Here is a 15911-nt window from a genome sequence, read left to right as displayed (position 1 = left end):
AATCACAACCCTGATGGTAATGCTTATTCTGTTTATTTTGGATGTTGCTTTGCAGCATAGTGTGGACCAATCCAAACTCCTTCACGAAGTGTAAAGTGTGCCTAATTTTTTTTACCAGTACAGGGATAATAAAAATATGGCAATGTACAACACTCCTACATGAAACATTCTGAACCAAGTCATGTCGAGGTACCTCCAGAAATTTATGCAACTTCTGTGAACTATTGTGTTACTAGAAATCATATCAATATTGGTAGGTAAGAAGCTTCAATTTACTTTTCCAATTTTATTGATGGCTGATTAGTTATTAATAGTCATGATTCCAAAGTGAACCCTTTCATGAAGCATGAATTACTGCTAGCTCCGTAATGTATGCAAGAAATTTTTATATCAAAGTGTGTGTATTTACAGTTGCATAAGATTCATGTAGTCAAGATATAATTTGTTATTTTGGTCTGTATGGTGCATCCACAAATTATGTAGTTATTACCTCATGATCTTCATCCTTTTTTTTATCACTATAGGGTTTTGACCTCACTGAAGTAAATACGATCTCCAGTCAAAACTTCAAAAGCGGCTCAATGCACATATTGAGGTACATACCAAATACTAGCACTTTCATGATTTATGTATCTTTTGCCGAGGTTGGGTTTATAAGATCTCATTCTCATTGCATGTGGATTTCTTGGACTTTGAGTTCGACCTGCTAACAATTACTGCCACTTTGGAATGAAATAAGGAAGGAAAAAATTCATTTCAACTTTACATGCAAAGAAGAAGGAATGAGTCAATGCTAGAGCTTTTGACATTGTATGCTATGCAAAGTTGATACTTCTGTATGTTAATATGGCTCAACATGTTTATAAGATCGGGCAAATTGTCTGGTGATCTCAGAACACCGTGTATTTTTCATTTTGCTCTTGCTGCATTGAAAATTGTTTGGCTCCCGTAGCAACGCAGGAGCATTTACCCAGTCATACTTATAACAACTACAGGTAGGCTTTCTTTGACCTAAGATCAAAGAAAATACAAAGTAACTCTTATGACTAAGAATTACAGTGAAATCTCTTGCAAACACTTTGTTCGCGGTATCAATCTATGCTGAAAGAAATACTTCAAAGACTTCGGCAGAGGCTGCAATTAGACTGGAGTAATGATGTTGTCACTCTTTCACCTACACGAACATTACCAAAAATGATTTTTGAAAGCGCCTTGAGTCGCCCATCCAAAAAGATAGGAAACCTTGATCGATGAACGTATTTGGGATGGGGATGATCCCCTAGAAGTGCATGCCGTTGAATCACTATATCTTCACCCATGGTGTCGATGAAAATTTTCACCTCCACAAAGAATCAAACCAACAAAAAAGCTTGAGACGACAATATAAACTCATCAGATCCAAAAAATCAGATCTACGAGGACAAAATACTCTCTAATCTCTTGGCACTGCCAAATGAAGAGGTAAATTCTTACAAAACTATGATGATCACTAGACGTTGACGAAGAACATACAGGTCTAAAGATCCGATGTCCCCCACCTCTCAACGCAGGGATGACAGCTGAAGGTGAGGGGACCTATATTTCTCAGATGGTGACGGCGGCACCGGGAACCCTCAGTAGACACCCTCTAGTGATTGTTTCACGTGGTTCGCTCGTACTTCCTCCAGCGCGACCCCCGGTTTGGCCTAGAGGCCCATTCTACTTTTTTTTGAACTACTTAAAGAAAATCATCCTGAACATAAAAATGTCATGAACAAAAAAAGCTCAAAATTATTAGCTGCCATTCTCGGGATAAAAATGTCACGAAGAGAAAAACACAAAATTATAAAAGCGAGAAATGCCATGCTTTGAAAAAAATGTCGTGCTACTTTATAAATCTGCCACCCTCTAGATATATTTTTATATAGATACGCCCCAAAAATAAAATTTTGATGCCACTAAAAGAATAAAAACCCATCATCTCAAGCATAAAAAAATGGGATCCTATTTATAATATATTTTTATCCTATGCCATACTATTATTTAGAAAATGCCATCATATTGTTAATAAAAATGGCATCCGGTTAGTAATAAAACTATCATGCCACTAAAACTAAAAATTTCATCTCTCAATAATAAAAATGCCATTCGATTATTGATAAGAATGACATCATATTGTTATTAAAAAAATGCCATGCGCTTAGTAATAAAACTTCCATGCCATTTAAAATAAAAAATGTCATCTCTCAATAATAAAAATGATATCCTCTTAAAAAATGCCATGCTATAAAAAGGAAAATTGCCAAGTGAGAAAATGAGAAAAGGGGGATTTTCGGGATTGAAAAATATATGTGCATTTTAAACACAAAATATTCATAAAGGCCCTCTCAGCCCAGTAACGTGGGCGCCCGTTTCATGCGACGGAAGTCGTGATGGCAATGCGACCCTGAAACCCGCGTCCTCGCGGGTGTTTTATCCTATTAAGGACAGGGATGGACGTCGTTCTAACTCCGCGGGGCTGCTGCTGGGCTCATTATAAAACCCAACATGTTTCACGGGTTCAAACCAATTTTCAGTAGTACATGAACCTGAACCCCGCCATATACCTGTCAAAATACGTTGCATATCCACTCATACACCAAATTCTACCCATTCGCTGATCCATACATGACCGGCCTAGCCCCAGCGCCCCAGCCCCAAATCACACGACCTCCAGTCCTCCACACCCCTCGCTCGGTAAACCCTTATGTCAGTCGCTACTTGCTCCTCAACTCGCTCCCGCACACGGCAGCACACCACCTAAACCTAAACCTAGAGCTTTTCCTCCCGCCACCGCCGCTCGATGCCATCTCGCAGCCACCGCTCGATGCCAACCCAACATGTTTTCACTGACTGCTCGCGATGACGGGTTCCTCGCGGGTTCAGAAAACCTGACGGGTTTAGGGTCCGGGCAAAAAACTGACCCGTGTACGTTGACGGGGGCAGGGACAAGCTTGCGATTTTCTTGTGCGGACAGGTTTGAGCAAGCAAAACCGGCGGGTTTTGTCCCGGTTGCCATCTTGAGACGGAAGGGAGAACGTTCACTGGGGTTAGCCCCCTTGCAAACGGTTCCCCAGATAACAATTCCCTAAGAAAAAGTGTCGAGCACAGATGCCCTTGGCCGGAGTCTACCTGAAGTCTCAAGTGTCGAGCACATATCCTTCCGTGGCAATGCTGAACAACCTTAACCGAAAGCAGGGCAAGTCCTCTGCCACTACTCCCAATCTGCACCACTTCCCCAGCACAGCACAGCGCGATCTCCGGCCATCTCCATCCGTCCGCATCTCCCAATCCCCGCTCCTCTCCCCGTACTGCGCCCCCACGTTCTCCCCTCGCGCTGGTGCTGGTGGCCCTCCCCCAGCTCGCCTCAAATCATCCCCACGCCGACGCCGCGATCCACAGCAAGCTCAGAGCTCCTCCACCCCACCCAGCCACCCACCATGGCCGGGATGTACCGTCCCGAGCCGCCGAACCCCACCGCGCGCCGCCAGCGCCTCGTATCAATCCTCCTCGGCGCCTTCTTCGCCTTCCAGCTCCTCCTCTTCGTCGCCTTCCGCTCCGCGCCGCCGTCCAAGCTTGCCTCCACCGCTGCCGCAACCTCCTCTTCCGTACCGGAGCCGCCCAGCCGCGGCACCGAGGACTCCGGGTGCCGGGGTGGGCTCGTGTACGTCTACGACCTCCCGGCCGTCTTCAACGAGGATCTGCTCGCCATGTGTGATACGCTGATGCCGATGTACTCCGTTTGCCCCTACCTCACCAACGACGGACTCGGGTTTCCGGCGGAAGGGACCAGCTTGTCGACGATCCTGCCGGCCGAGCTTCTTGGGTCGTGGCACTCCTCCGACCAGTTCGCGCTCGAGCACATCGTCCACCGTCGCCTGCTCTCGCACCGGTGCCGCACCACCGACCCGGCGCGCGCCGCGGCGTTCTTCGTGCCGTTCTACGCGGGGCTGGCCGTCGGGCGCCACCTGTGGTCGGCGAACGCCACGGACGCCGACCGGGACAGGGACTGCGTCGCGCTGCTTTCGTGGCTTCACGCGCAGCCGTACTACAAGCGGTCCAATGGCTGGGACCACTTCCTCGCGCTGGGCCGCATTACCTGGGACTTCCGCCGCAGTCCGAGCGGCGGGTGGGGCGGCAGCTTCCTCGCCATGCCCGGGGTCGCCAACGTCACCCGCCTCGTCATCGAGCGCGAGCCATGGGACGCCATGGACGTCGGCATACCATACCCGACCGGATTCCACCCGCGCACCGCGGCCGACGCGCGCGCGTGGCAGCAGCACGTCACGTCAGTCCCGCGCCCCAGGCTGTTCGCCTTCGCCGGCGCGCCGCGGTCGGCCATCAAGGGCGACTTCCGCGCGTTGCTGCTCAGCGATTGCCAGGCCGCGGGGGCGGCGTGCGGCGCGCTGGACTGCGCCGAGGGCAAGTGCATCAAGGACAACGCGCTCGTCCTGGAGCTGTTCATGGGCGCGCGGTTCTGCGTGCAGCCGCGCGGGGACAGCTTCACGCGCCGCTCGCTGTTCGACTGCATGGTGGCCGGGGCCGTGCCGGTGCTGTTCTGGCGGCGGACCGCGTACCTTCAGTACCACTGGTACCTGCCGACCGAAGACGGCCAAGAAGGGGAGTGGTCCGTCTTCATCGATCGCGACGAGCTGCGCGCCGGCAACGTGACCGTGCGCGGCGTGCTGGCGGCCATCCCAGAGGCGCGGGTGCGGCAGATGAGGGAGCGCGTGGTGGAGATGATACCGCGGTTGGTCTACTCCGCCGCGGACAAGGATGGGCTCGGCGGCGGCATGAAGGACGCCATAGACGTCATGATCGACGGCATGCTGCGGCGGGTCGCGGAGCAGCGGCGGAATTGGAGGAGGACGTGATTTTGCCACTGGAGAGGATCAAACTGTCAAAATGATCATTCTTTTGCTTTCTTGTTCAGATTCCTTGTGTGAAGAGTTAAATATTGAACAATCTCAACTTGTAGCCTTACTTTTGACTGTGGTTGTATATGCGAATTACAGCGATACTGTTACATAGTAAATTAACAGAATCTAAGCAAGTGTATGAAATTGTGGAGTCTATTTATGGGGCACGGTGTACATTGGAGTTTGCAACACGGTTTGACAGGCTGCATCAAATGTGATACTCCTCGGTCAATTGTGTATTGCATCAAATGGAGTATGAAATGGCTGGCACCTCGATCCGATCTATTCCCTCCGTTCTTAAATATTTGTCTTTCTAGACATTTTAAATGACTATTACATACGGATGTATATAGACATATTTTAGAGTGTAGATTTACTCATTTTGCTCCGTATATAGTCATTTATTGAAATGTCTAGAAAGACAAGTATTTAAAAACGGAGAGAATAGCAAGCATGTTACCATGAAGCACAGCAGTTTCTGGTCCTTCGGAGTACTCCTACGGCTGTTCGTAGCCAGAGCATCATTGATTTGGTTTGAGTTTTTTCTTTTTTCCAAGAGCTACTTAAATGTCGAAACACGACCAAATTTGGTACGGAGATGACACATTTGAGCATCTTGCATGCATATTTTTTCTATTTTCTTACATTTTACTGTTCATCCGCGGAGCAGATGAGTCCGGGAGCCAAATCGCAGCGTCCAAATAGTGTATAGTATCCTAGTCTAGTATCTTAGATAATCTTGTTTATTGTTTTACACTCTTTTCTCATTAATGTTATGACTACTCGGTAGTAAGCCTGCATTAAAAGGTAGAGTTCTTTTTTTGTAGCTGGAACAAGTGCTCCCTCTATACTCCCTCCATCCATTAGAAGAGCAGTGCTATACACACGATAGTGGCGGACGATGTGTGCACGACAATGCAATCAGCTCCGTCCATTGCATGGCAACAGCAGACAGCAGGCCGCTAGATGCTTATCGTGCAGTGGTCGTGCGCATATTTGTCGTCTGCGAAGCAGTTCCGCCATTAGAATTTCTCCTAACATTTATAGCTACGCGTTTGTGTCATGTATATTATAATTGTGAGGCATGTTTAGCCAGCACAATAACTTAATTTATATGCCCATGGCATAGTAGAAATATTTAGTTTGTTCAAAAGCAACATAGTATAAAATTCAGCACTAAAGAAGTGTCATAAGATAACAAAACCCAACCAGGTTATATTATATTCAGTACTAAGAGCAGTCACATAATACAACAAAAGCAACTACAGTAGTAGTGAGATTAATATTTAAGCAAGCAACACAATTAGCAAACCATGGGTAAATCATGAGCCACCTTGCACATTACAGAAACCGAAAAATGGCGAAGTCATACCTCGCTTGCCAACCTAGCTCCATACATACGTGCACTATCAACATATTCTCTGTTATAAGTGATAATATATAAATATCAAATTGATACCAAGTACACTTGATCTATGCAACAACATAATCTTAAAAGTTAGTAAAGGTTGCACACGCTAAATAAATTTAAAACAAACAAAGCAAGCATGTCCTACAAAAGTCACGCCAAAACAACCAACAACACATAGAAACAATCATCAACATTGACCACCACCGACTGCAATGCACGGATCATGACAATGGTTCTCTCGCAATGGCGACTCGCCATTGTCGGATTTATCCATATAAGGCTACACAATGAATTTCAATTTTAAAAGTCAAAGGCTGGAAAAGGGTGTCATGTGTTTTTTTCATACTTCTAAATATAATTGTCCGATTTTAAATAGGATTAGTAAAAATCATTGGTGTCCAATATCGGAAAAATAAAAAACATTGGTGTCTTCTATGCTATGCTAGCTTTGTCTAGTTGGACTGGTACCAATCTCTCTAAACATAGCACCCAACTTTGGTAAGCGACTCTTGCCAATAAAATTTTTTGTTTTTAACATCAGAGCGTTAATATTCTTGAGAAAAACAAAAAACACCACAAAATTTCGGTATAGAGATAACACCACATGATAGCAATCACGTTCATCGTCCGAAGCATGGCCGACGTGCAAAACGCCAATGACCATTGCCCGTTTTAGCAACCAACATTCAACATTCAAAAGCAATTGTCGCATATCTCCGAACATTCTCAATGATAAAAACCCTGCCACCAGAGTCCAGCGTTTTATAGAAAGCTCCGTTGGGACATATCTAGAAGAAATTGGTGGCGGAGATAAGCACATCTAAAATAACTGGGCAAATTTGACTCTATAAACGTCTGTCGACGGCGCTGGCTCCCCCCTCGTTTGTCGGTCCGAACAATCACATCCCTCATATTCAAATTATCATTTTCATGCAAACACATGCCCGTAGATAGTATAGCACATTGCTAGTTCATCACCAATTCAACACAACCAAAATAAACCACAATTCAATAATTCAACACATGCCAAAATAGCATCCAACAATTCATTAATAGGCGATACACGAATGAATCAATTGCCTCCGTTGTTGCACTCATTGATCTTCTTCTTCATGTTCTTCAACACTTTTTGCCTTTCCTCGTCCAAGAGACTAGTGTCCTACATATGATCCTCAACTCCTTCATGTCCCTCGCAAGCCTTAACTTATCTTTCTTGAGCTCAATTGATTCCAACGTCTTGGCCTTTTCAAGTTTTCATTTTGCCCATTTCTCTTGCTTTTACATGTCGATTTTCTACGTCTCAATGCTCAACCTCACCTGCACCCTCTCCCGATCAAACAACATCCTCTCCCTTTGCACATCCAAGAAGAGTTTGTACCTCTCCTCCTTGGTGTAAAAAATGTCCATCCATGTGGCAGACATTTTGCTTCTCGTGCCGTCACGCGCGACCCTATCCTTCTCCCATTTTTTCCATGATCTGTCGGTTCCTCTTTAGCACGGTCGCTTGTGTATCCACCCCTCCACTTGGATTGTCGGCGTCATCATCCAATCCAATAGATTGTTGGGAGGCTGGGCCATTGTTTTCTTCATCATCTTGATAGGGTTTTTGAGCTCATCTCGGCCGGGCCGTCGTTCATGGTGGTGGGGGCGGGGTAGTGGGTGTCGACACCTAGGATGGCGGCGCGAACACAAAGGAATGGTGGACGAGGGCGAGGGCTTAGAGGCGGGAAATGAAGGACGGGCGCAGGAGCAGGGCGGTCGATTTGATGGACTTGGTCAAAATTGGAGCGATTTGGAGTAGGGCCGACACGTCAGGTCCAACATGACAGACGTGTCTCGACGGCCCTAGTTCGCCGCACATATGGGCTTGGTTTGAGAGGTCGTAGATACCTTGCTTTGAAGAGTCCGATTGAATGACGTTTTTGTGTCGGCGCCCGGGCTGTCCGCCTTGAACGCTTGGAGAGAAAGTGAAGGGTCCGATTGTAGATGCTTTAACCACCGCTGCATTGCACCATCTCTCTCCTAACTGAGACGCTGGTCCTTGACCCCAAAACTTAGACGCATACATGCCTTCATTGATGAGGCTTCACGGTCAGTAGCTTGTGTTGTGTGCATGTCATCAGTATTAAGAATTGAAAGGAGTCAGATGTCGTCGGGCGCTAACTCAATTTCTAAACCGAGGCAGATTCGCCGTGCAAGTTCAGCATCTTCGCTTTGGGATGTGCACTGCCCTGCCCGAGTAGTAGTACAATCCAGTGGTGGGCTTCTTCTGCTCGAGTTTTTGCACATGGACCTCAACCTGGAGGCCTTCATTGCTGAGGCTTATTATATAGTATGTGCTTAAAGTCTGCTTCCGGCTCTGTTTCACCATCACGCAGACGAAGAACACGGACTGAAGCTATCATCGCCCAACGATTTGATTCGAAAGACGAGGCGCCAGCGTCAGGTGTGTGCAGTAGCACATGTCGTGCATCGGAGCCAGCCAGGTCGCCAACATTACACCCTTTTTACATGTACGAGTACTCATCATGTTTGTGCCGCCTCTGAGATTCTTTGGCGTGAGTAAGCTCAAAGGGGCGAACCGCTCTCGTCTATTAAACGTTATCATCGCCAGTATCGCCCGGGGGTAGGGGCCGCACGCCTCCTCTCCGAAACGGCAATGATTTTCCCACAGCCGCGCACGCTCTACCCCGTACCAAGCTCGCCGGAGCCAGCTCGTCGTCAATCCTCCCGTACTGCTGAATACTGTACAACCGATAGTTGATGAGTGCACAGTCTACCAGTTTTCCCTCTACTGCAACTTCCGCTCCGCTGCCCTCTCTACACTTCACGTCCTTGCGCTACGCGTCAAAAATTCGTCTGTAGACGTTTTTCACTTTGTCGATATGGATAGATAGTATAGGTAAGGGTCCATAACTAATATGGTGGTAAATACGAACGGCAATCGGATCCAAGTGATTGGACGGCCTGCAACGCAACTCCCTCCCAGATGCAACATGCCAATGTTTTTCCAAACATAACATAGGTCACGTTGCAACCGATGAGCACAACATGACTCTGTTGCAAACTGAGGTCAAACAACCGTGGTGGAGGGCCTTTCCCCTAGCACAACATGGGACATGTTGCATTTGATAAGTGCCACATGGCTAATGTTTGCAAACGGGAAGAAGGTGGTGGACAACATTTTTTAAGCACAACATGAGTTAAGTTGCAACCGACGAGTACAACATGGCTCATGTTGTAAACAGGCAGGTCGTAGAATGTCGTAGTGGACGGCTAACGCGACCAGATCAGATGACTATCGCACGCGGGATCCAACGGCTCTGGAGGCAGCCGATCTCATCTGCGTGTTAGCTGGCAGACGCGCGTAGCATGTGCCAAAAATTATTGACTCTTTCTTTCCCGTCTTGTAAGGCGATTAGGACTAAGTCTTCCTTCCCTCAATCATCACCAGTGAGCCCGTGGATTTGCTTCCCCTCTGCCTTATGCCCGCGGCCAACGGTGGCGACAGGGAATCCTGATGCATGGGTTTCGACTAGTGGATAAGTAACGATCATAGACCTCACAAGAGCAGCGCTCATGCGGATGGCGACTCTTCATTTGGATGGATTAGACGGAGCTTCGATATAGATTCTTGTCGTCTCCTCGAGGTGGTGAGGTCAGGGTTTATTGTCATGCATATGCAACTGCGAGATTTGGTGTTAGGTTCTTCAAATCGATTCAAGGGTTTAACGGCGATGATTGTGACTCTAGGATGCTAGACCTTATGGGAACGTGCACAGAGACTTCCCGTTTGTCATCAACAAAGGTCAGGACGGCTTTGTACATGAGGGATGACAGTGGCGCGTCAGCAGCTTGTTTTGACGGCACTCGTGGTTATTCGATGGTCCAAAGAGCCAGATGTAATTTTTGTTATGTTAAGGTACTTTTTTTACAAACATGTTCGGGTACTTTGTATTTCCGGTGAAAACACACGGGTAGAAAAGATGCGGAAATTGCAAGTCATGTCTTGTAAATTCCTACTATATTCTACAACCTAGAAATTGTACAATATACTTGTTTGAATTCCCGAGAGGAATTTTGCAGAATTTTTTTTGTTAGGAGAGAGAGATAAAGACACTTGTTGCATTGGACTTATCAAAGAACGTGGAAACATGAGATTGAGTGATTGTTTAGAAAATGCTCCGAGGAAAGGAAGCATTCTGATTCTGGACCAAATACCCACCCAGTGCAGGATTCGTAGGAATTTTCAAACTATACCTACAATTTCATGGCGGTGTAGAATCCTTTTTGTAGGATTTTGAAACGTCTCCTATTTAAAAAGAACATAGGGTTATGTCGCCTACTTCTTCGTCAAACTTTACATATGTTCATCCCTCTCTCTCTCTCTCTCTCTCTCTCTCTGTCTCTTTGATTTTTCTCAGGGTTTTCACCATTCGCCCACGAATCGTATTTAAACAAATCTAAGACAAGAATTTTGGGACGGAGGAAGTATTTGACAAATAATTTTGTATTTTATTTGGTAATTAAATAAGTACTACCAACAAGTGTTTGCCTCCCTCAAAAAACACAGAACAAGTATTTGCCATATAAAGCACTTTTCGACACAATCAAGTTAATATGATCAAATAAACCGCCGGCTACCTTACTAGAATATTTATGCCACCCTTGCAACACACGGGCAATTGTCTATTTATGAAATTGCTTTCTTCGAAGTGGGGCCTTAAAGTTTGTAATGGTGAACAAAGTAAAGTGGCTGATCCTAGTTAATTTCTAAATTTCCAGGGGGCATTCGAAGCAACATGTATTGTCCAATGGGCGTGGGGAAAAAAGGGCATGCTATTCAGATAACATGAAAAACTTGGTCCTTAGGAACTGTTTGACGGGAAATCAGCCTCGCAGGTTAAACTAGACACTGAACACAATCAGTCAATTATGCAGGGCTCATGCAACCATTTCTTCACCAGACATGCCAATGCAGACGGACAATCAGTCAACTATGCAGGACGAATCTCGCTAATGCGACCCTGAACTTCTCATGCAGAAACTGGCTGTACTAGGAAGTCTGGGCGTGTCTTCTGGACGTCAGCTTAAGCAATAAATACAGAAGAAATAAAAACAGTTAATCATCTTTTTAGTACAGTGAGACAAAGAACGGTGGGTAAAATGCCCCATGTAAGCACCTGGACCTACCTGAATGCCATGGCCTTTTTCTTGAACCGGGGACCTCTTTACAACTGAGATTCTTTTCCCCCAGCATTTGGGCTCCAGAACGCCGAAGCCATCATTGCTAGGCCGAGGCTCTCCAGTCTCCACGTTCAAAGCGTTATCCCGACTCAACGCCTCGTCTCCGTAGGGACGAGGAAGAACAGCGAGGTCATCATCGTCCAACGATTTGGTGTGCAGTGCGGTGCAGGTGCATGTGCAGGCGCGCACGTCGAGCACCGGACCAGGCCTCCTGCCAATAGCACAGCCTCCCCCATGCAAGCGCCGCCGCGACCGCGAATCATCTAGCTCGAGTGAACTCCAAGGAAATGAATGGATCGTCTGCTAAAAGGCCAAGGCGTATCGCCGGCGGGAGCCTTACGCACGCCGCCTTTCCCAGCCGGCGATGATTCTCCCCGCTGTGCCGCACGCCCTAAAGTAAAGCTGGCGCCCCGTACAAGTACCATCAGTGCGTAGAAACATAAGTAGTTGTAGATCATGGCACAGTGTAACTACAGAGCGAAAGGTTTGCACAAGTTAGACGCGCCTCCGGCTTTGGCTGTGCTGCATCATACGTTCGGCCCATTTGTATGCCCCACGTCGCTGCGCCATGCGTCGAAAATTCGTCAGCAGGACACTGGGATCAACTATCCTTTTTTTTTTGCGGGTTGGGATCAACTATCCCTTGGAAACATTTGTGTTATTTCTTTCAGTCAAGCAGGTCTTATCTCCTTCATTTTTTTTATAGACATGATTTTTCTTTTAACATAATACAGACGTAAGCGCACATACATACGCGCATACACTCACGTCTATAAATGCATACACGCATATCCTACCCTTATGAGCAGTGGCGGATCTAGGACCCATGCCGGGGGGCCTGGGCCCGGGCCGTGCTCAATACACTCGGTGTTGACTATACTATCTCAAACAATGTAGCAACACTGTTGAGGCACTATAGCAAGCATGGGGCCATGGCTTGGCCCAATTCTAGCTCCGCCCCTGCCTATGAGCCTTGAACCCTGATGGGTTGGGAATATCACAGCCCTCTAACTATCCAATCACAAGTTGGTTGGCAAAAGCACCCGTCGTCGACGAGAATGTTTCCTTTCACTGAAAGTGCATCGCTGGAAATTCAGAAATAAAATCTAAGAATAATACGAGCACCAGGACTTGAGTTGAGGATATCGCTGTCCAACCACAAATTGGTTCACTTTTGATAGATACAGTTGGTATGGATGTAAATACCGCCCAAGAAAAGTACAAGATGAGCAAAAGTTGTTGGGTTTCGTAGTAATTTCAAAAAATTTCCTACGCGCACACAGGATCATGTGATGCATAGCAACGAGAGGAGAGTGTTGTCTACGTACCCAACGCAGACCGACTGCGGAAGCGATGACACGACGTAGAGGAAGTAGTCGTACGTCTTCACGATCCAACCGATCAAGCACCGAAACTACGACACCTCCGAGTTCGAGCACACGTTCAGCCGATGACGATCCCCGGACTCCGATCCAGCAAAGTGTCGGGGAAGAGTTTCGTCAGCACGACGGCGTGGTGACGATCTTGATGAACTACAGCAGCAGGGCTTCGCCTAAACTCCGCTACAGTATTATCGAGGAATATGGTGGCAGGGGGCACCGCACACGGCTAAGGAATCGATCACGTGGATCAACTTGTGTCAACTTGTGTGTTTAGAGGTGCCCCTGCCTCCGTATATAAAGGAGCCAAGGGGGGGAGGAGGCGCCGGCCAGGAGGAGGTGGCGCAGGAGGAGTCCTACTCCTACCGGGAGTAGGACTCCCCTCCAATCCTATTCCAACTAGGATTCCCAAGGGGGAAAGAGGGAGAGGGGTGGCCGGCCACCTCTCCTAGTCCTAATAGGACTAGGGGAAGGGGGGAGGCGCGCAGCCCCCTTGGGCTGCCCCTTTCTCCTTTCCACTAAGGCCCATGATGGCCCATATGGCTCCCGGGGGGTTCCGGTAACCCGGTAAAATCCCGATTTCACCCGGAACACTTCCGATGTCCAAACATAGACTTCCAATATATCAATCTTTATGTCTCGACCATTTCGAGACTCCTCGTCATGTCCGTGATCACATCCGGGACTCCGAACAACCTTCGGTACATCAAAATGCATAAACTCATAATATAACTGTCATCGTAACCTTAAGCGTGCGGACCCTACGGGTTCGAGAACAATGTAGACATGACCGAGACACGTCTCTGGTCAATAACCAATAGCGGGACCTGGATGCCCATATTGGCTCCTACATATTCTACGAAGATCTTTATCGGTCAGACCGCATAACAACATACGTTGTTCCCTTTGTCATCGGTATGTTACTTGCCCGAGATTCGATCGTCGGTATCCAATACCTAGTTCAATCTTGTTACCGGCAAGTCTCTTTACTCGTTCCGTAATACATCATCTCACAACTAACATATTAGTTGTAATGCTTGCAAGGCTTATGTGATGTGTATTACCGAGAGGGCCCAGAGATACCTCTCCGACAATCGGAGTGACAAATCCTAATCTCGAAATACGCCAACCCAACATCGACCATTTGGAGACACCTGTAGTACTCCTTTATAATCACCCAGTTACGTTGTGACGTTTGGTAGTACCCAAAGTGTTCCTCCGGTAAACGGGAGTTGCATAATCTCATAGTCATAGGAACATGTATAAGTCATGAAGAAAGCAATAGCAACATACTAAACAACCGGGTGCTAAGCTAATGGAATGGGTCATGTCAGTCAGATCATTCTACTAATAATGTGACCTCGTTAATCAAATAACAACTCATTGTTCATGGTTAGGAAACATAACCATCTTTGATTAACGAGCTAGTCAAGTAGAGGCATACTAGTGACACTCTGTTTGTCTATGTATTCACACATGTATTATGTTTCCGGTAAATACAATTCTAGCATGAATAATAAACATTTATCATGATTATAAGGAAATAAATAATAACTTTATTATTGCCTCTAGGGCATATTTCCTTCAAAAGTAACGTGGCAATCCACTAATTTCTCAAGGGGTATTCCAAAAGCTACACATTGCTCGGTGAACGTGTTGTTCAAACAGAAGAGCAACTGAGGACGGGGCGTCGACCTGTTGGCTGAGCAGCTGAGGTTACTGCCAGCCCACCCAAGTTGAAGTCCCGCCTTGTACGCATGGTGCTCGCGGAGTTTCTCTTATAAAAAAATACCAACGAAGGTTAGCCCTTGGTTTGGTCTCATTTTTTTTTCTTAAACAGAAGAGCAACCTGTCCTAAAAAAGGGTTCTATATGAAATCAGCCACCAAGATAAATTAGATGCAGGGCATCTGTTGTTTCTTAGACTGTTTGAACTTTCAGCCAGCCTTTATCAGAGTCCTTCAGAGGCTCAGGCACATACCCAGAGTGCTCGCGGAGTTTCTCCTATAAAAAAATACCAACGAGGGTTAGCCTTTGGTTTGGTCTCATTTTTTTCTTAAACAGAAGAGCAACCTGTCCTAAAAAAGGGTTCTATATGAAATCAGCCACCAAGATAAATTAGATGCAGGGCATCTGTTGTTTCTTAGACTGTTTGAACTTTCAGCCAGCCTTTATCAGAGTCCTTCAGAGGCTCAGGCACATACCCAGAGCAATCAGCCATTTTTGTAGGATGGGGTGCCGCCAGAGGGCATACAAAGTATGATTATTGTCCCTATCGACGACCTTGAATATTACTTCCTCCGTTCCAAATTATTTGTCGTGGGTATGGATGTATCTAGATGTATTTTAGTTCTAAATACATCCATTTTTGCGACGAGTAATTTGGAACGGAGGGAGTATTTTTTTCCTTCGGTGTTTTACGTTTGAAATAAGTTGTACTATGAACTCCCAGTGTTTGCAAGTTTGGGACCTCCTATATGGTGCGTGGGGCGCCCCCAGTCACGGGAGCACGAAGCCCGCGCACCCTGTTGGGCCGGCCAATGCGTGGGGCGGGCGCCCTTATTTATTTTCGTTTTCGTTTTTTACTTTTCTGTTTTTTTCTACATTAAAATAATTTGGCCTTGGTTCTAAAATTTGAAAACATTGTGAATTGTGAATTTTCGGAAAAAAACATATCTGGAGCTCAAAAAATGTTTGCGATTCAAAAGAATGAACATTTTCTTATTTGGATGAACATTTTTTATGAGCATTTTTTTAATAATGATGAACATTTGTTTATATTTCATGAACAAAATTTGTATTCAAGAACTTTTTTGACAAATGGATGAAGAAATTTTGAATTTTGATGAACATTTTTAGGTTAGTGAACAAAATTTGAATTTTGATGAACATTTTTAATACCGATGAACAAAAAATTGAATCCGATGAACATTTGTTG

General features: G+C 46.3%; 1 protein-coding gene across 1 annotated transcript; it reads left to right on the top strand.

Annotated features, from left to right (window-relative positions):
- Positions 1-3177: 3177 nt before the first annotated feature.
- Positions 3178-5001, top strand: LOC123190017 (xyloglucan galactosyltransferase XLT2). The gene has a single exon (XM_044602561.1). The coding sequence runs from the start codon at positions 3459-3461 to the stop codon at positions 4890-4892; it is 1434 nt and encodes a 477-aa protein (XP_044458496.1). The 5' UTR covers positions 3178-3458; the 3' UTR covers positions 4893-5001.
- The last annotated feature ends 10910 nt before the right edge of the window (positions 5002-15911 follow it).

Source organism: Triticum aestivum, chromosome 2A, assembly GCF_018294505.1.
Source record: "Triticum aestivum cultivar Chinese Spring chromosome 2A, IWGSC CS RefSeq v2.1, whole genome shotgun sequence".
Classification (NCBI taxonomy): Eukaryota; Viridiplantae; Streptophyta; class Magnoliopsida; order Poales; family Poaceae; genus Triticum; species Triticum aestivum.
Note: the sequence above shows the minus strand (reverse complement) of the source record. Positions and strands in the feature narration are given on the sequence as shown.